Genomic DNA, 19,164 nt, shown 5'->3' with positions numbered 1-19,164 from the left:
TCTTACAGCAGCCCTGCTTGCTGTCCACGTGGATTTACACTTCTCTGCATCCCTTCTTGTCCCTACATCTTCTGCTTCCTGAAAGATGGCTCTTTCAGTGTCAGCAGCATTCAAACCTTTGATCGAGGTACAGCTGCTGTTGTATTCATATATGCTGTGATATTTTTTTGTCACCCTAATAGGAAGATACTTCATTAGTTTATTATTTTTATTTTACTTTGCTGGCCTCTCTTTTGTGTTTGTAAATAAGGTGAATACTACACATCAGGATATGTTTAACTTTGGTGCCTCTCAGAATTTGGTGCAGGCGCTGGGGCTGCAGGCTGGCACGTGGAGCTGTCACTCAGGCTGAAGCCAGTGCGATGCTGGAGAGATTCATTATTGCCATTCATGCTGGGGCAAAAGTCCCTTTTAGTGAAGAATTGTCATACTGAATATTCAAGAGCGAGATGCATTTGAAAGATGCTGTATAGGTGGTTGGGGAAGTTGATGTTTTATTTTTAAGCTTCCGATTACCTCTGTAACCCGAAGTATTACAACTTGTAATTATTTACTAACTTTATCAAAAAATCCTTCTAAGGTGGAGAAACAATTTATACCACCTGAGCATCTTGCCCTATGTTCATAAAAGGACTTTAAAATGCTACCCCACCAGGTGATGTTCCTTTTAGTAGTTTATTTGGTTTTATTTGTTTTCTGTTATTTGCACAGGCTTCACAGACTTTGTTAGGTTTTTGTTACAGGATTCACTAAGTGGACATCTTTTTTTCCTGATTACTTTCTACTTTATGGCTTTCATGACAATTTGTGTGACTTGTGTTATTTAGTATTCAGTGTTGTTGTTTGAGATACCCTTTATTTTGTCAGTTTGCTTCTAGCATTAGCAAACTAATTAGTCATTCTTAAAACGTATCCCATTTTTCTTTGTGACTTATTAGTTTCTGTCGGAACTAGCTTCTTCTCTATAGATGTACATTACGTAATTAAGTTTTTTTCTACCCAAGGTGTGGATTTTAATTCCAGTTTGAAATTTTCATTTGATCTCTCTCTCCCTGGGAAGAAAACATCAAGAAAGACTCCAAGTTCTCGCAAGGTAAAAATTATTCATGAAATCTGAATGAGTTTTATACACTGAAAAACTGAAACCCTTCTAAAAATGATTGTGCTTCGACTTCAAATTTGAAGGTGATTTTTTTTTTCTTAAACAAACAAGCAAAACAAAACTGTCATTTCATATCCCTGTGGTTTACTTGGATATGACCAGTGCCTGAGTTCTATCTTAATTTTTTTTTCTAAGTCACAGGTGTTGATTTCCTGTGTGATTCTCTGAACTTGTTCTTTGCGTGACAAGTGATGTCTATGAGGAAAACTCCATATTCGCAAATATTTCCCTTGTGGAAACTGGTCTCTGCACTTAGGAATTACATTAGCAGTATTTTCAGGTTTTCTGTAGCAGAGTAATTTCTGGGAATATTTGGTTACCCATTATACACTATGCCCTTTTAAAGTTTTGTGTCATAAAGGACTTCTTCAAAGGCAGCATATTTCATCCTTCCCCAAAGAATTCCCATACCACCATCAGGGACTGGGCTCGTCCTGCCTCTGCTGTGACCTCCCCACACCTCTTCCCAGTGCATCTCACTTCTCTTCCAGATCGAAGTAATGCACGACTACCAGGAAAAACGGAATTCCTTGCAGTCTTTTATTTCAGACAGTGATGACAACTTAGATATACTAAAAGGGTAAGCTTTCATGCTGTTTACATTTCTGGCTGATCCTTGCTCCATCCATGTGTTCCTCCAGTCTGACCTGGATGTCATCTCTTTCATTTTTATCTCTTTTATCATCCTTATGTTGGTTACTAATGAGATTGCATTATGTTTTGGGCTAATTGAACAGCACTGATTACCTGGGTTTTTTTTTCAGACACAGTAATAATATACTTGTATTTTTTTTCATTATTTTAGCCATGTCATAAATGAGCTTATAGAAACTGAGAGAGTGTACGTAGAGGAGCTCTTCACTGTGTTAACGGTGAGTGACTTCTTCAGGTTCCTCATTACTGTTACCCTGTGACTTGTACAAAAGGGCACCTGCCACTCTGTTAAACCAAGCAAAAATGTGATGGGGCAGGTTTCAACCAAACTGTCAGATCCCAAGCTGGTCACAAATTTTCAAGTTTTGCCCCTAGTGTTTCTTTGTTGGAGGCATCTGCAGGAACAGTTGGTGTCAGGATGAGCTTTTCATCTAGAATGAGGGAGAAGCCTTCTGTTTTTACACAAAATCACTAGTGATTAGTTTTATCAGCGCCTGGAAAAATGTACAAAAAGCTGGGATGTTTAACTGTTTCCTAGTTTCTTTTACCTTTTGGAGACAAAAGAAAGAAGATTTGTCCCATGGTCAGAGCAGCAGATGTGTTTAACCTAGACAAGTTTTTCTCTGGGATCTTGTCCGGCGCTCAGGCCATAGCAAGGAGAAAGCAGCTGCAATCTGCCTTTGAATAGAGAGCATCTCTGCTGTGCTGGCCAGCCCCATAGGGCTCCACTGGACCACAACTATATGCCCAGGGACTGAAAAACAGAGGCATAGGAACAAAAATAAGGAAATAAAAAGGATATTGCACTTAGAAATGAGCAGATTGTATTGAAAGTCTGTTCATGTCCTGTTTTCATCTGCCTTCAAGGAAATGCCAAGCTAAAGCCTTACAAACTGAGTGATGAGACCATTTTGCATCCCACAGGGCTACAGAGCTGAGATGGATAACCCCGCCATGCTCATCCTTATGCCTCCCATCTTGCGGAACAGGAAGGATGTCCTCTTTGGAAACATGCCTGAGATATATGACTTCCACAACAAGTACGATGCTGGCTCTACTCCCCATTTTATCAGACTGATGTCCTCTAACGATATCCAAACCATGCCTTGCTCACTGCTGCATTTTGTCTCTTCTCCCATCTCTTTCAGAATTTTCCTGCATAGTCTGGAAAGTTGCCTGGGAGCACCTGAGAGAGTGGGATTTTGTTTCCTAGATAGGGTGGGTGACTCATTTTCACGTACAAAGCAGACATAAAGGCCACTGTTTCCCTTGTTTTATCACACTCTGCAACATCTCAGCTACGCTGGTTAGTAAGATGCTTCTGATATGTAATACCAACAGCAAGGCAGGGAGCATAAGTGCAGCAGATCAGAGAGAGCAGCAGCTGTGACTAGACCATGGTCTGCTGTGATTCCTAGCGGTGTTCTTTTTTTACCCAAACCCTGTGACTTTTAGATATCAAAGTTGGCAGCGGGGATGAAAGCAAATTTTGTTGTTGTTGTTTGTGTTATCTGTCTGCCTGGCAGGTTTGTGTGTGTGTGTGTTTGTGACTTGCCTTTTGGCTTCCCTTACAGCGAGAGGATTTCCAGATGTATGAGAAATACTGCCGGAACAAGCCCCGGTCGGAGTCCCTGTGGAGGCAGTGCTCCGAAAGCACCTTCTTCCAGGTGAGCTATTTGTTCCTACCGAGGCAGGCATCATCCAGGGGCACTCACTTGTCCTAAGTACCTTCCTCAGCACTCCAAAATTTTGCAGCATATTCTGTTTACTATTGCATGGAAGCGTCACAAAAATAGCAGCTGGAGTGGCATGTTCACAAGGAGCTTAAGGCAGAACCATTCATTACATTATTTTATGTGTTTTCCTAAATTTTCTTTAGTTACAGGCACCATATGACATTTTTACATCAAATCTTCAAAGTCATTAAACCATACTAGTCATTCTGTTAGAATAACTACTTATGGTTCTAGCAGAACTTAATTAATCTGAATCCTTTGTTCCAGGAATGCCAAAGAAAATTAGAACACAAGCTCGGGCTGGATTCCTATTTGCTCAAGCCAGTGCAGCGCCTGACAAAGTACCAATTACTTCTGAAGGTATCTCACATTCTGCTTTGAAAGGATATCAGGAAATGGATTTGTTTTCCAGTTTATTTTATTTTTCAGTTAAAGGTTACCTGTAAATCAGCACCAAGCCTTAGATCACATATTGCTTATCTTGGCCCTCAATAGTGATTTTCAGTTAAGATGAAAATTCACATACCTGAAAAAGGAACAAGTGCTTTTAACACGTCCATTTTTAAGGGGAAAAGGATGTTTGAATCTATTCAGAGATGCAAGATGACAGAAGCGCTTCTAAGAAAATTGAACCAGAGATGATCATAAGAGTGTGATGTATGCAATAAATGATATTCATGCATCTATTCTTCTCAGGTTGCTATAGTGCCTGTAATGTTTCATGCATTTTTTCTTGACTCCCCCAGCTGAGGTAGGACAGTGCTGTTACTCTGACTCTGTAAAGTGGGAGTAACGCTGGAGTAGTGGCTTCTGAACCCCACCTTCTAGCCTCTTGAGTGAGAGATAAGTACACATAAAGCTGTAAGTGTGTACGGGAGGTCTGAAATGAAAGTGATTTTATATCAGCAGTATAATTCTATAATCTGTCTTCTACTTCTTGACTTCAAGGCTCTGGATTTTATAAATTCTGTTCCTCGTATCTGCCAGTCTGAAGACAGTCATCTTCTGCAACCTCATTTGAAGGCATGTAAGGCATATTGGCACCTGATGGAAAACTTGAGCCTTATTTCCCATGTCTTACCAAGCAGAAACATAACTCAAAGAACTCGGATGAGCATGGTGCCACTTTATAGCCTGACACTGTCCTTAAGGAAATTCAGATAAAATAGGCCTCGCTTCAGTGATCTGTTCAACACCTTATACTGACTGTGGTTTAGAGTGAGTCTTTTTTCCAGTGACATATGAAAAAAGAAACTCAGGCAGTGTAGGTTGCTCTTGGGTATTGGAAACTTTGGGTGAGATGGAAAAGTCTGCTTTGTTCAAGTGCAAACACGTGTTCTTCCATTTCTATTTTCAGGAGCTGCTAAAGTACAGCACGAGCTGTGATGGAGTTCAGGAACTTCAAGAAGCTCTGGTTGCAATGTTGGATTTGCTAAAGTCAGTTAATGACTCTATGCATCAGATTTCAATAACAGGATATGATGTGAGTAGATTTGGGTAATGAGAGACCTTGCACAAGGCCGTATGATGCACTGGGAATGGATGGTGTCCCAGAATGTATGAGCTAAAAAACTATACTAGAACAGCTACAAAGTGAATGGGATCAGGAAGCTCTTACAGGTGACAGTCTTCCATCTGATCTCAGAATTGTGGAAAATAGCTGCATCCAAAGGAGTATCCAAAGTCCCACACTTGCCACCTTGTGGTTCTCGAGAGTATTTTTTCCAGCATGCACCTTAGTTCTTTCATGGCTCACCTTATAATTCACCTGGCGTGTCTTCATAGCATTTCTCATTCCACATTAACTAAATACTCTTTGAGGCTGATTTTGATCCACGCCCATTGAAGCGGTTATCTTTCCTAGGGCTTCAGAGGAGGATAAGGGGATGACTTTCTAAACTGCTCATCCCAGTCCTGGCCTCCTTGAGAATTCCATCCTCCAAGACCTCAGTTCAGGCTCAAATCTCATCTGCCTTCTCCCACTGAAGTAGCCAGAGCTTTTCACCTGGAGTTCCATAGGAGCTGAAGAATTTTCCCATCTTCCTAGTTCATACAGTTATTGACTTGTATTCCTTTACATAGACTAGATGGAGCCTTGCATCTGAGACCTCTGCATTCCTCCTGGCACAATGCCACCACTCCCCAAAAGATCATCTGATCCTTCCAGGAAGACCTATTCTTAGAGCGATGTGGCTTGGAACAGGGCTGGCGCCATCACTTACCATTGTTTGGATTGTCCTCTTAAATTTTACTTAATGTCTTTTTCTTTCCTGTTTTTTATTTGTCATGCTCTCACCAGGGCGACCTGAGCGAACTAGGGAAAGTATTGATGCAAGGATCTTTCAGTGTTTGGACAGGACACCGAAAAGGTCCAACAAAAATGAAGGATCTTGCCAGGTTCAAGCCAATGCAGAGGCATCTGTTCCTGTACGAGAAAGCCTTGGTCTTCTGTAAGAAGCGAGAGGAGCATGGAGACGGATATGATAAAACCTCATCTTACAGCTTTAAGCATTTTTTGAAAGTAAGGACTTTTTAGTTGGGGCCATTGCCATATGTATTGTAAACCAAGAACTCTGCAGACCCAGAGAGTATTTTTCCTCTAACACAGTGGCTTGTTTTCTGCTATCAGGGATCTTAATGCCCTGCATGGAAGTGCCATGCCCATGAAAGGCTGTTGGTTGTCACAAACTATGAAGACCCCATAGCTGAAGCAGCAGCTGGGAGATGGCATCTGCCAGGGAAACAGTACTGTGGGCAAGAGTTAGGGGTGAGAATGCACCTTCTCTACTCCTTTAGTCTGTTTTCCAGTAGTGGGGGTGAGGGCATGAAACTGGGGAGACCATTTGTACCTTTCCCAGCCCACCTGGGTAGAAAGGGAATTCCTCACAACACTGGTCTCCAGAAAGGTGCCTTGGGCTGGGATCTGGCTGGTGTATAGCCTGGAGGATCCTGGCTGTTCATGAGCCCTGTTTCCCAGCCAGGAGGACGTAGAGATAACTCTTCTTTCTCTCTAATTGCCTTTCTCCTTTGGCAGGCTCTATCTGCAGCTAAAAGTAAAATTATAAAATAAAGAGAGTAGCCTATGGAAAAATATGAGGGACATAAACAACTGTCCCAAGCCTATAAATGCTAACTATTATCAATAAAAATCTCAAACTGCTCCTCTAAAAGAGACCTTCTGTCGTGCTGCATGTGCTGAGCATTTCTAACATTGCATTTTGTCTCAGTACGCTGCCTTGTTTTTCTAGATAAATAAAAACCCAGTGGGGGTATATCTTAAAATGGAAAAAACCCATGCACTTGGAGGCTGAGCCTTCAACCCCAGATGCTGCAGGTCCTTGATCTCAGTGGGGCCTGGGAAGGGAGATGCCATGAGCAGTCAGAAAGCCATGTAACAGCAGATAAGTCTGTTCAGCTCCAGTGCATGTTACAAATTGTGTATTAAAAGCAAATCCCAGGCCATATGCTTAGGTACTTAAATGTTTTTTTCCCAAACTGCATAATTTTCTTTCTGGAGAGCTTGTTTTCCCTGTAGTACTGGTTCTACCGTATGTGCTTTTGAAAGAACTGAAGAGGTAGCAGGAGGAAAGCCTGCTCAGAGGAGAAACTCCTGTGCTCAGAAGTCCAGGCAGCATGGTCTGGGTTTTTCTTTGCCTCGAGAGGGCTCATTTTGCAGTTGTTTGTGTTGTCACAGTAAGAGATTGGGGTTAGAAGATCCATGGATGCTGCAGGATTACATCCTCACGCATATGTTTTCAGAATTGCTGTCCTGAGGGTGAAATCTTGTTTCTGGAGCTTGACATTTGTTTTGTTCATGATAGCATCAGGAAATTATTTTTCTTTGCAGGAATGTTTTCTGAGGATTCAGAGTTAGAGCAAGCTGTTGGGTAGAAGCTGAGTAACTGGATGCCTGTAAAACAAACAAAAGAATCCCTCAGGATAATGTTTTACGCAATATGTAAAATATCCAGTGGTAAATACCTCTTCAACTGAGAATCAGTTACATAGAGGATGCAGGTTCATAACTCACTGTAATGCCAAGTAAATCAGTTTGCCTTGTGCCACTGTGGAAGGCGATGCAGATAACACCATCCCAGAGCTTCACACTAACCCACGCTGTACAGGACTAGGTTGAGAGAGGGATGTGAGGCAAAGAGAGACTGGGCAATACTGACTGCTGTTCAGTGATGAACCTTTCTGCATCTTGAGGCTAACACTTCTTCCAAAGTTCAGAAGAGCTCAGCTGTTTATGCCAATGAAGGAATGAGGAAAGCTAAATTAGCAGCTTGTTTCCTATTTCCTGAGGCTGTACCTAGTCACTGAAAATGGGCACCAATGTTTGAAAAAGTAACAGAAAGTTTGCCCAGATGACCTGATCTGTAAATCATCGTGGTCTTTCAGACTAAAAGCTCTGAGAATGCATGTATTAACAAAGAGGAACAGCAATGTTAAACAAATGTTCTTTCTAAGGCTTTATTTGTATTTATACTGGATTTATTTAATCCAGTCTGTGTGAATAATTTAAGATGGATGATACCATTCTTCTTATATACATTTCAAAATATCTAAGTGGGATACTTCAGCTATTTTTGACCATCTCTTAGTTAGTGACAAATTGCTAGCAAACTCTGCTTTAAGTGAGAAAGATGATTTATGCAACATCAGGTATTAAAGTATTTATAGCTCTATGGTATGTTCAGCAGCTGGGTCAGAGGTGTCCTGTTGCTGAAAAGTTTCTTTATCTCTAATCATAGTTTGAACTACTCGTTCAGATGGGTCACATTGTGCAGATCCTGAATTATTTGGGCCCGTCTCAACTACAGGAATGGCCAGGGACCAAAAGACATTGAACGGAAATTCCTAAATGACTTAAAGGCTTCACAAACAGATTTTAAAGATCACTGAGAGAATGAAACACAGAATTAGTGAGTAAATAAAGGATAATATGGCAGAAATAATGTATGTAGAAAAATGATGTAGCATGCATTTATGAAGCTTCACATGCCTCATCTAAGAAATTTTATTCTGCAAGAGGTACAAGACGACTTTTCAGTTAGTTCCACTGATTCCCGAATGAAAAGTCCCCTAAGGTCCATTGATTGGTTTCAGAAAGCTTTTGCAAATGCTGCAAGCTGGCGGAAAGTCAGATAATGACTTTCAGTTGCTAGTGACATTAAAGTTGATGAAATGTGTTAAATTTGGTGAAAGCAGCTTTGTTTAACATGCTACAAAAAGTCTGCATTCATAGGGAGGAGGGAGAGATTTATACTGTGTCTAATTTTTTGGTTCTTCTGGATTTGCAGATGAATGCAGTTGGAATAACTGAGAATGTGAAGGGAGATCATCGGAAATTTGAAATCTGGTATAGTGGGCGAGAAGAGGTCTATGTCGTGCAGGTTTGTAGCTTCAAAAGTCTGGATATTTGTAAATCCTCATAGCACTGTTAAGGAAATGTCTCCCATTGACCTCTATGGGATTATCAGACATCAGAACTGGTCCCAGAGCAACGGCTTTGACTCTGTGGTGCTGTTCCCAGTACTCTTTTGACTCATCTACAATGTATCAGGCCAACTGACCTGATTCCTTCCTGATTTTTCTTCTTTCTGTAGCATTTTTAATAGAAATGTATGGAGGTGAAATGTTTTTCTAAGGGTGTGTTCACAGGAAAACCTGTTGTGAAAATATCATTTGCTAAAGGGTTTTTTTAATAGATCCCCTGCCCAGCTTTCTTTCTCCATGTTACAAGACAATAGCCAACTTAATAAAGCAGACGTATGTAGCAGAGTATACATACACTTAAAAGGCAGATTTGGCCTTTTGGGTATTTAGTAAAAGAGATAGATGCATTCACACCTGTGCTTTTGCCTGCACTCCTTGTGTCGTAGTGATGGCTCCACAGTTCCCTCTGTGATTTGTCTGGATGTTGTGGGGATCGCTAATTTTAAAAGATCAAAATTGTTTAAGATTTGGTGGTGGCTTTGGATAAATAATGATTTCGGATAATTACAGCATAGAAAAGTAAGATTTTATTTATATGTTATAATTGATGAATCTTAATTCAAAGTTCAGACAGTTTTCCCTCCTTCCAGGCCCAAACAGTAGATCTGAAGATGGCGTGGTTGAATGAAATAAGAAAAATTTTGTTCAAGCAGCAGGAGCTTATAAAAGGTATCTTTGACCAATTTTTCTCTGGCGTTCACTCTGTAGCAGAACTGTTTTTCCTATTTTCACATTGCTAATCTTCAAACCACTGTTTCCCACCAGAGAATTGATTTTCAGAAGCCTCATAGCAAAATACTAGAGTGGGGTCTTGCATTACAGGGAAATAACATAACTTAGAGCAGTAGAGGCCAGTTGCTGATGTGAAAATGAATTACAGAAGTACATTTTTTTGTCATTACCTTGGGGATAATTTCATATTTGTTATCATAGGCTTAATTCAACATGGTACATAGCAGATACCTACTTATAAACATATTAGAGTCTTCGGTGGCATGCTTACTATTGGATTTCTGTTAAAATACCTTCTTAATCATAACTAAGTCTGTGCTTTGAAATAGATCCTATGTCTGTTTTTCTCTAAACAGAAATCATTAGCATTGCACAAAAGTTCTAACTTTTAAAATAATGCTTCAAGTGTGACTGTTACTAATAAAAAAAATGGATTTTAAGATGGTATTTGACCTCCCTGCAGTGGAGAAGCAACAGCCCGGCTCATGCACGGACCAGCTCCCGCTCTCCTCCCAGCCGAGTGATGGGTGAGTCCCAGGAGCTCACCCAGGGGCTTTCTCCGGTACCCTCCTATTGCTGAGCACCCGGCGCCTGCTGGCCGTATCCTGGCCCTGTGCTATTTCCCCATTTCTGTCCAAGACAGAGTGTACTGCTGTTCATCCTTTGGTGATAGTGGCCTGGGGACAGGGTTTGTAAGGGCACCCTCAAGTGCTCTCCTTGCAACTCTGCAAATGGAGACAAAGATTCGGTGCTCAAATTCAGAGAAGGAGGCACTGTAGAAACGTCATTTCCTCTCACAAAAAAAATTAAACCCAGGCACTGAAGTCTTTGACCTTTATAGAAACAGGCATTAAAAAGTACCATTATTATTTCTGAATTTATTTTTAAAACCTTGTGGAATCTGGGTTAATTCATAAAATAAATCTAAGATTAATTTCTTTTTTTCTTAAATCATTCAGAAAACAGCAGAGAGCCTCTATAAGCTCAGAAGAGAATGACTCGGAGCGCACCAGCCCAGTGATGCTGGACAGTGGGCTCCTGTCCCCCCAGAACAAGCCCCACAGAAGTATGGATCCTTCCCCTTCCCTCCGGGAGCGCTTTGTGGGTGCTGCAGTACCCCAGACCTGAGCTACACATTGTCTTGCAGGCTGGCCAGGAATGTCACAGTCCCTGGAAATCTGCGAGGGGCTGGAGGAGTGGTCGGGTAACCAGTACCTCTCCAACTGCTCCAACACCGAGGAGGAGGATGGGAACCAGCTGGTTAGTACAGAGATGCCATACTCCCAAAGCTCAGAGTGTTGCCATTTTTCATCATCTCACTTTTGTTTTACATCACTGGATAATGGATGTGTCTTGTCCGCGTCTCACATTTTCCATATCTCAGTTTGGGGAACGAGGAGATGTCTCAGCCACAGTTTCTTAAAACAATTTTAATTAAGGTAGCTGATAGGGCTCTGTCATGTTCCCTGCGGCAGTCATAAATAACAGCTGCGTGATGAGAAATGTAGCTAAATGAGACAATTTTTTTTTCTTACAGTCTCCTGGAAAATATAAAGCCCTCGCAGACTGCAAGAGGAGAGGATCAGAGGACCTGCTGGTGAAAAATGGGGACGAAATTCAGCTTTTGCATGAAGATGGTGAGGGACAGTGGTAGGTATTTTAGGATTTCTTTGCCTTGTCTCTCAGAGCCCACAAGGCACTCATGTGCAACCTCATGTGCCTGGTGATACACTCGTGCTTTCTGGCTAAGTTTTAGGCCCTTCCAGAAAGGTAGAAAATTAATTCCCTGTCCAAGACTAGAGGCGATAATCACTGGCTTGGCCTGGGAACACGTCAGGAATTTCCTTGCCATGAGCGTCTGGGTGAGCTGTGTTTTACTAACATTTTCACAGCCCCTCTTGTCATGGTTTTCCTGCTTCAGACGATGCTTCAAGTGAGAGCTCTTTGCCCACCCCAGCTCAGCTGCTGCCTTTGGGCTTATTAATAGCAATATTGAGTAACTGTGAGATGTTTTCCTCCCTCAAACAGCTGTATGAGTGTTAACTATTGAATGGCTGCAGACCATCTTTCTGTTGTATTTAAAGCTGTGGCTCACAAGATAACACTTTACAGCTGATTCTCTTCTTACACTGGGAGCATTGCCTGGGAAATCATCATACCCAGCCTTCTGCCTGTTGAACCATTACTATCCTTGTCTTGGAGGGTAGTGTGCTCTCTTCTGATTTTTGCAGCAACTTGGCTGATATTTCTGGCTCTTTCCTTTCCAGGTTGAATTCTGACTAGCTCTCACAGCCAACCTGGGGTCTCAGTAGGAGAAAGCGCAGTGTGTTAATGCCTTGTCTGGGATGTGGGAGGGGTGATATAAGCAGGAACCTGTATCAGATTTGTGCAGGCAGCAGCCCGTGAAGGCACAGACACAAATGCCTTGTGGAGGATCCCTGGCACTTGCTCTTCAATGGAAATTAGAACAGAATAGGACAGTTGGAAGGGACCTACAGTGGTCATCTAGTCTTATTGCATTTTGCAAAGTTCAGTTTGTTGTTAGCAGAAGCAAGCTGTTTTGCTGAGTGCTCACCACCTCTCATGCTGGTTTTGACCAGTGCCAGGCAAAGATTTCTCAAACCAAATTTTTTCTTTTTTAGAGCAGATTTTTTAGCATGAGTGAGATGGAGAAATGTCATTTATGAGCATGAGTATTTCTAGCTGCCTTCAGCTTGGCTTGTATTTACTTATACTACCGTAACTAAATTCATCCTACCAGTCTAGCTTAGTAGCAGAGGACTGAGAAACGTAATTGCCCTTGGCACTATCAGTAGTCAAGGGAGTGATACTGGCATGTCTAGAGAGTGATGCAGGTCTTGGACAGGATAGCTCATGCTCTGGGGAGTCCTGTACTTCTCCATTGACCAGAGAGGAACCCAAGGCAACTGTGTTCCCAGTTTGGGTTTTCTAATTAGGTTCCTTAATTTAGGTGTGATTACTACTTTAAACGCATGCCTAGCTCTTGTTAAAATGCTTCCTTGGTTTGAACTAATTGTTTGTTGCACCAGCAGTTGTGTGGTATGCCCGTAACAAACTGCTCCTGGCTTGGTGTGTTTTTTTTACTAATACTGTTGTCGTTCAAAGGTTGGTGAAAAACCTAAATAGAAGAAAAGAAGGCTGGATTCCTGTGCACAGTCTGCAGATAGTAGTTGGTGACTGCAGATTTCGGAATGCCAAAGTCGCAGGTATCATATAGCACGCCTAGCAGAAATATTTCGTAACTCCAATCAGGTCTTTTAAGCCATTTGCATTACACTTGATGTACTAAATCTGGCTACATATGCCTCTGCAGGAGAAAAAAAAAAGAAAGCAGCTACTCCAAAAAGCCTGCAAAATTAGTACTTTTTTGTTTGTTAACACCTTAGGACATCTCTGTGACTTTTAGGCACTAGTAAATTAAAAGCAAGCATTTAAAAACGTAGATTTCCTTGCAAGAGCACTGGGTAGAAGATCTGGGAGAAGAGATGAAGTCTGATCAGGGATTCCTGTGACTGTTTTGCCCACATGCTGCTGTAGCTCAAACCTCATGAATAGGAGTTACCTAGGGCAAAATGTCCTCCTGCTGCAAAAGACGTCGTGGTCTGACCCCCAACACTCGCAAGGCAATACTTCATTTCTGCAGTCCCACTTCTGCCCTCTCTGCTGCCTGCTTGTTAATTTATCATTGAAATAAATGTTAAAAACAGGTTACCAGGTTTTGCAGAAGGCTTCTAGTCTCAATATTTCTCATTTTCTAGCTATTAGTGCACATAGAAATAGTGCTGCATAACAGATGACACAAGAAAATGCCTTAGGAGCAGCCTGTAGCCCTTACTGTGTATGCAGCATCACCGCTCCATGTGTTGCCTCATCACCATGCTTGTCCACTGCAAACGGGAGACCAGGGTTTATGATGGGAGAAGCTCAGGAAAACCCACACAGATTGAGTCCACTAGTAAATAATACAGTAGTTATGACCGCATGAAATAAATTTTGCAAGTAGATTTCATTTTAAATACTTCGCTTTTGTCAAAATCTATTGTTTTGATGGAAGGAAGCCTTCTGAAAGGCTTAAAATTTCGATCAGCTCTTGATGGTTTTCTACTATATTTCAGTGAAATCCTTCCTATACAGGAAGGTATTTTTTTTTCCCCTTTATTGCAGGGCAGCCGGATTTCACAGGTTAGGGTTTTCTGACTTTATATAGCAGGTAGCTTGTAGTGGGCTAGCAGCACAGCTGAGAGGCCTCTGTTTGGTGTGTTTCCACCCTGGAGCACCATGTGCTGTTTTCTTGAGCAAGTCCGGTTATCATATCTCACCAAGTCCAGGACCATAGCCTGTGCAGGAGACTCCTCCAGCCATAAATGCATCCTGCAAACAGAGTGCTGACAAACTTGAGCACTGGTTTGCTTTGTCAGAGGTCACATCCCCCAAAGCTTAGAAACCTGCAGGTCCAGGCTGCAAAAAACTAAGTAGTTAGTACAAACTAAGAATTTCACAAGGCAAAAACTGCAGAAAGTTCCTTCTGTAAGTCTCACACCACTGCCTAGGTGCTTTGCAGATGTGTTGCCAGGGTCTTGTCGCAGCACTGAGGCTCTGTTTTCCCTAAGATTAACTCTGTTTTCTCGTGCTATTGCTGATCATGTATGCAGTCTCTAGGCATGATTCTAATTTTACATGCACCCCAGAATGATGTAGGATGTTTTCTTGCTATTTGCTAGAGCTTTTCAGTGATGTGTCCTTATAGCCATAATGGACTTACACTCTGAAAACTGATTTTCAAATAGTACCTTTGCATTTAGCAATTCCCTTTCCTCTCTGGACTGGTCATTTTATACTGCAGGTGACTTTGTAGCACTGACTGCTCTGACGCAGACTGGATTGGGCTCTGTTTTCTGCTTCCTCAGGAGGTGGAGCTCTTGCTCCAATATAGCAGAGGGAGAATTAGGCATACTGAACTTGTAAAGCAAAGTAGAGGCAGGCGGGAACATCATAAACCTTATATATTATTGCTTGCTTGTGCTGAAACACTGCTTTGCTTGTGAGCAGGATAAACTTGGTTAACATGTTTGGGGGCCCCCAGTAGCACCAGCATGAAATAGAGTAACCTGAATAAAAAAAGGAATTAAAATAAAAAATGGAAGCAGTGATAAATTCCTTTACTTATGAGATTTAATATATGAAATGAATATTGCCACAAATTTCAGGTTCTTTTAAACAGCAAAAAAGTTTTATGGCATATTTAATGTGAGCCCAAGGGCAGGAAGTGTTCACAGCAGGTGCAGATGGATGTTCTGTGCCAGGCCACGTGCACTAACCTGCTTGGCTTAGGGAGGACACAAGCTCCTGTTCCCCAGCCCAGACCCTCTTCTAATCTGTTTTAAGCAACCCACTTGCCAAATTATCTCTTGTAAGCCTTAAGGGACTCCCCTGTCTGTGCTTTTCATGCAATAAAGCCGAGCAAAGTTTTCTCCCACTGGTTGTGCCTGAAGGACCGAGCTTGCATGTCCTCTGCTCCTGCTGGCCAGGGCAGTGGGGATCAATTCTCTTGACTATGCTGAGCTTGAGGCAACCCTTTACGTGGCTCCCTAGGCCACGTGGTTTGAATCTGCCCAATAAGAGTATCATACGTGCCTGGGCTCTTGCAGGCTGGCATAAGCATGTTAGCTGAAATGCACAAGTTTTGTTAAAGTTCTATTTAAAATGCCGCTGGTAGTTTTGCAGATGCAGCACAGCTGTTTGCACTATTACTCACGCACTTTAATGATTGCAGCCACAGGCTTTCATATTTATGCAGGGTCCATTAAAGGTAATGTTGATTATTTTATTCTGGCCTTTGAAATGTAAAGCAGATTCTCCTTGTACAAACTGCAATGCCAGCCAGCTTCACAGAACAGCTATTTTATAAACACTGTAGAAAACCATTTTGAGCCTGACAATATAAGCAGCCTAGAGAAGACATCAGCTGGCCACACTGTGATAATCAAGTGATAGATGATGGAAATTAGTCAAACCCTGTGGTCCTGCCTTAGATAAGGCTCTCCCTGAAGCTAGTGGGAATTCAGCTTTTAGGGAGAACTGCAGGTGTGCTCTTATTTTTTTTTTCTGTGTTATACAAATGTTACATGATTACAGGGAACAATGTATTTCTTGGAATAAGATGCTTTAATATTAACATCATTCTTCATTACTTTATAGATGCTGCCCTGTGTAACACGAGAAAGTTTAGTTCCCCTTGAATTAAGGGTGAACTAGTAGCATCCTATTTTCGATGCTCTTTGGAAGCTTTCGACTAAGTGTTACAGAGAAATAGCACAATAGTTGGAGTTGTCCTGTACTATTCATCACATTCACAGACCTCCACAGCTTCATCTGCACTGAACGGGACTGGGGTCCTAAACAGCTTCTCATAGTCATAAAGGAAGCCATTCTCTGCTCTTTCTTTTTTTTCTCCTATGGAAAGTACAGTATTTTATTAATTTTACCTGCTGTTTTTTCCATGACATCCATCACCTTTCATCAGAGAAGTACACTACAGTTTTCCTGACACTTTGTTTAGATGATTGAAATTTCCTCTACAGGTTGAAGGCTTTACCTACGTATTAGTTGACAACTGTTGAACTTGATTGCAAATAAAAGAGTTGAGTTTTGGTAAACCAAAAAAAAACCAACCAAAAACCCCAAAACCAAACAAAGAAGCTCTATGTCCTGCTTAACTGATTTTATGGATGGATTTTTCTTAAGTATCTACTTTAGCTATGTGAATGTAATGTTCTGTAAGAGCATCATCTGGCTGACTCACATGCGAAGATGCAATAATGCTAAAGATCCTCTTTTTGCACTTACGGTCTGATTCCAGCCCATTGCAGTCAGTCTCATTGATTTCAGTGGGGCTTGGATCAGGTCAAACTGACAACTCAGGGTTGTCACAAATCACTTAGGGTCCCAAAGTGTCCCAAGGCTGAAACCTGTATCTAGCAAGTGTTGAAGTTTACATTAAATGTATGTACTTTCGGAACACGTGCCATAAATCAGAGTTAAATGTCCATGTTTGCACTAAGGATGTTCTTGTGATAAGACTGTACTTTTCAGCATCTTAAACAATAATGTATCTATTGAATTTTTGAGAAGGAAAAAAGAATGTTGCAAATTCATAATTTAATTTTGTGTTTCTTTGTCTAGTTTTGCTTTTGTAGACACAGGTACAGGTGGTTTGACTTTTAAGCAGATGTGTGCTAAGAGCATCTGACTGTGGTGAGAGCAGGGTTAATAGTGTGCATGCAGTAGTGAATTTGCTCTGTCCTGTCAAAATGAAATGTTTTATACCATGGACTAAAGGGGGACCTTTATAACCTGACTTTGGTTTGTGAACTGTGGACTCTAGGCACAATACCAAGTTGTTTTAAGTTAAGACATACCAGGGTATTTTTTTTTTTTTGGTGACCATTTTTGTAAGGAGGAATTGTTGAACTACTTGATGACTGTGGTTGCCTGGGGAGTTGCCTGCCACACTGCCACGTGGCAGTGGGCATTTCTCCAGTTTGGGTCGCCAGTATTACGGGTAACCCCCATACACCCTCAAAAATGTGACCAGCTGAGGCTGAACTGAGCAACACTGCAAGACCTACAAAGGTCCTGGTGTACTTCAGCCACTGGCAATCATAGCAGAGAGGTTTTAATTCACTGAAGGTTATTTCTATCTACTTAAAATTGGTCACGATGCACTTGCTAGGTGGAAAAGTAGGAGTCTCTTAAGTTACTGTTGGAGCTGTTTATAGTGGTGACAATTGTGGTTAACAGTACCAATCCGGAGGTTCAACTGTAAATATTTGTCTCAAGCATAGCACATATTGCATATTAAGTGGTTTTAATCTTTTTTGTCTTCCATAGTTTTAAATCTAAGCTTTTTTTTTTTTTAATTTATGAGGTTGATAAGTTCTGCAAATCTGAATGTACAGTCTAAGATTTTTAACATTTGAAACTTTGCACATGACATGGTATGTTACCTTAAGTATGCAGTTGAACTAGGCTCTTCATGTATATGTTATTATAATTTCCAGTAGAGAATTTTCTCTTACTGCAAGTTTAAATGAGCTATATTGTACATGTACCTGTAAAAAAAATGTGTTAAATCTATATTTAAAGATTAAAAACTTGTTAAATAAATCCATACGAGAATATGCAATTCTGTCCAAAGACACCTCTGCTATAATTCTAGAGAAGAAAAATAATTCTCGTAGTGTTGGTTTTATTTAATTTCGTTGGCACAAATATAACCTTCTTACATGCATTTGATTTTAAAATAAGCGGTGGCAGATGATCCGATTAGCTTCTTGCTGGATGCAGAGGCAATGAAATCAGGAGGGGCATCTTAGCACTCACACTGATGTCTGAAAGAGCAGCTCTTGGACTCCTGCCCTGGCTCAGGGTGTCTCCATCGTCAGCTTCTCCTGCATCCAGCGCCAAGCAGCACTGCCAGAAGGGACCTGGGGTCTGTGGGGCTGTGCTTGTGGGTGGGTTCACAGGGGTGGTGTGGGCATCAGCAGTTCTTTGCAGGTGTGTGGAGGGGGGAGAGGTGGTTTTAGGGGCACATCTCGCCTGCTGGGAGGGAGGAGACCCTTGTCACTGGGGTTCTGCCTTTGGGAACGTGCTGTGGTCCTGTGCGCAGTGCCTGCAGCTTGGTAAAACCTGTGTGTGAGCTGCCCAGGTGCAGTACCTAAAGGCCACACTGGTTCCCGGTGCGCCCCTACAGTTTTCCATGGGAGGAGAGATGAGACAAACCAGCACTGATCAGACGTAACCACATCTGGGATTATTCCTTTCCCTGGAAATTGGGAACTGAATTAAGCCTGCTGGAGGCAGCCCAGCACAGGACCTCTGCTCGGCATAGCCTTCCCTGGGACGCTGGTTCTCCTTCCCCGTGCTCACTCCATGCATGGAGCAGGCACTTCTAGCAAGGTTTTTCCCACCGGCTCAGACCAGACATCAGGATGTGCTGGGCTGCCTGTGCTCAGGGGACAGCCTGCAAGCTTGTCTGGAGGAGGCAACGCACCATCTCCATCACCACCAGCATCATCCATGGCTCCAGTCTCTAATATAACGCGATTAATGCAGAGACAAGGACAGGTAATGAACACTGAGCAGTTCTCTTTATAATCCTAACAAGACTCCACAGAAATCATTAGTGTGAAGTCTGCCACTGCTTTTAAATGAGTGTTATAGAGGTTTTAGGTCACTTAAACAACCAGTTCATGCAGTCCAAAAGAAGAAGGTGCATTTCCTTCTGCTCATGATCCATCTCAGCCTGACTTACGTGAAAAAGTCTGGCTGAGCAGGGTTTGGGGGTGCAATGCTTTGTGT

At 41.9% G+C, this 19,164-nt stretch overlaps 1 protein-coding gene across 1 annotated transcript in view; it reads left to right on the top strand.

Moving 5' to 3' along the window:
* The window catches only part of MCF2 (MCF.2 cell line derived transforming sequence), a 50,340-nt gene extending 32,370 nt beyond the window's left edge, over window positions 1-17,970 (top strand). Inside the window, exons 14-30 of the mRNA XM_069867752.1 lie at window positions 1,005-1,093; window positions 1,654-1,742; window positions 1,968-2,034; window positions 2,741-2,856; window positions 2,965-3,034; window positions 3,391-3,483; window positions 3,820-3,912; window positions 4,910-5,035; window positions 5,852-6,073; window positions 8,856-8,948; window positions 9,642-9,720; window positions 10,247-10,310; window positions 10,743-10,849; window positions 10,931-11,043; window positions 11,321-11,433; window positions 12,910-13,010; window positions 16,003-17,970. Of these exons, the coding sequence (XP_069723853.1) occupies window positions 1,005-1,093; window positions 1,654-1,742; window positions 1,968-2,034; window positions 2,741-2,856; window positions 2,965-3,034; window positions 3,391-3,483; window positions 3,820-3,912; window positions 4,910-5,035; window positions 5,852-6,073; window positions 8,856-8,948; window positions 9,642-9,720; window positions 10,247-10,310; window positions 10,743-10,849; window positions 10,931-11,043; window positions 11,321-11,433; window positions 12,910-13,010; window positions 16,003-16,043 (1,676 nt within the window). The 3' untranslated portion in view covers window positions 16,044-17,970. The remainder of the gene's footprint in view (window positions 1-1,004; window positions 1,094-1,653; window positions 1,743-1,967; window positions 2,035-2,740; window positions 2,857-2,964; window positions 3,035-3,390; window positions 3,484-3,819; window positions 3,913-4,909; window positions 5,036-5,851; window positions 6,074-8,855; window positions 8,949-9,641; window positions 9,721-10,246; window positions 10,311-10,742; window positions 10,850-10,930; window positions 11,044-11,320; window positions 11,434-12,909; window positions 13,011-16,002) is intronic.
* Window positions 17,971-19,164: the final 1,194 nt, after the last annotated feature.

The sequence above is a fragment of the Phaenicophaeus curvirostris genome, chromosome 13 (genome assembly GCF_032191515.1).
Source record: "Phaenicophaeus curvirostris isolate KB17595 chromosome 13, BPBGC_Pcur_1.0, whole genome shotgun sequence".
Lineage (NCBI taxonomy): Eukaryota > Metazoa > Chordata > Aves > Cuculiformes > Cuculidae > Phaenicophaeus > Phaenicophaeus curvirostris.
The sequence above is the reverse complement of the archived record's forward strand: the minus strand, read 5'-3'. Positions and strand labels throughout refer to the sequence as shown.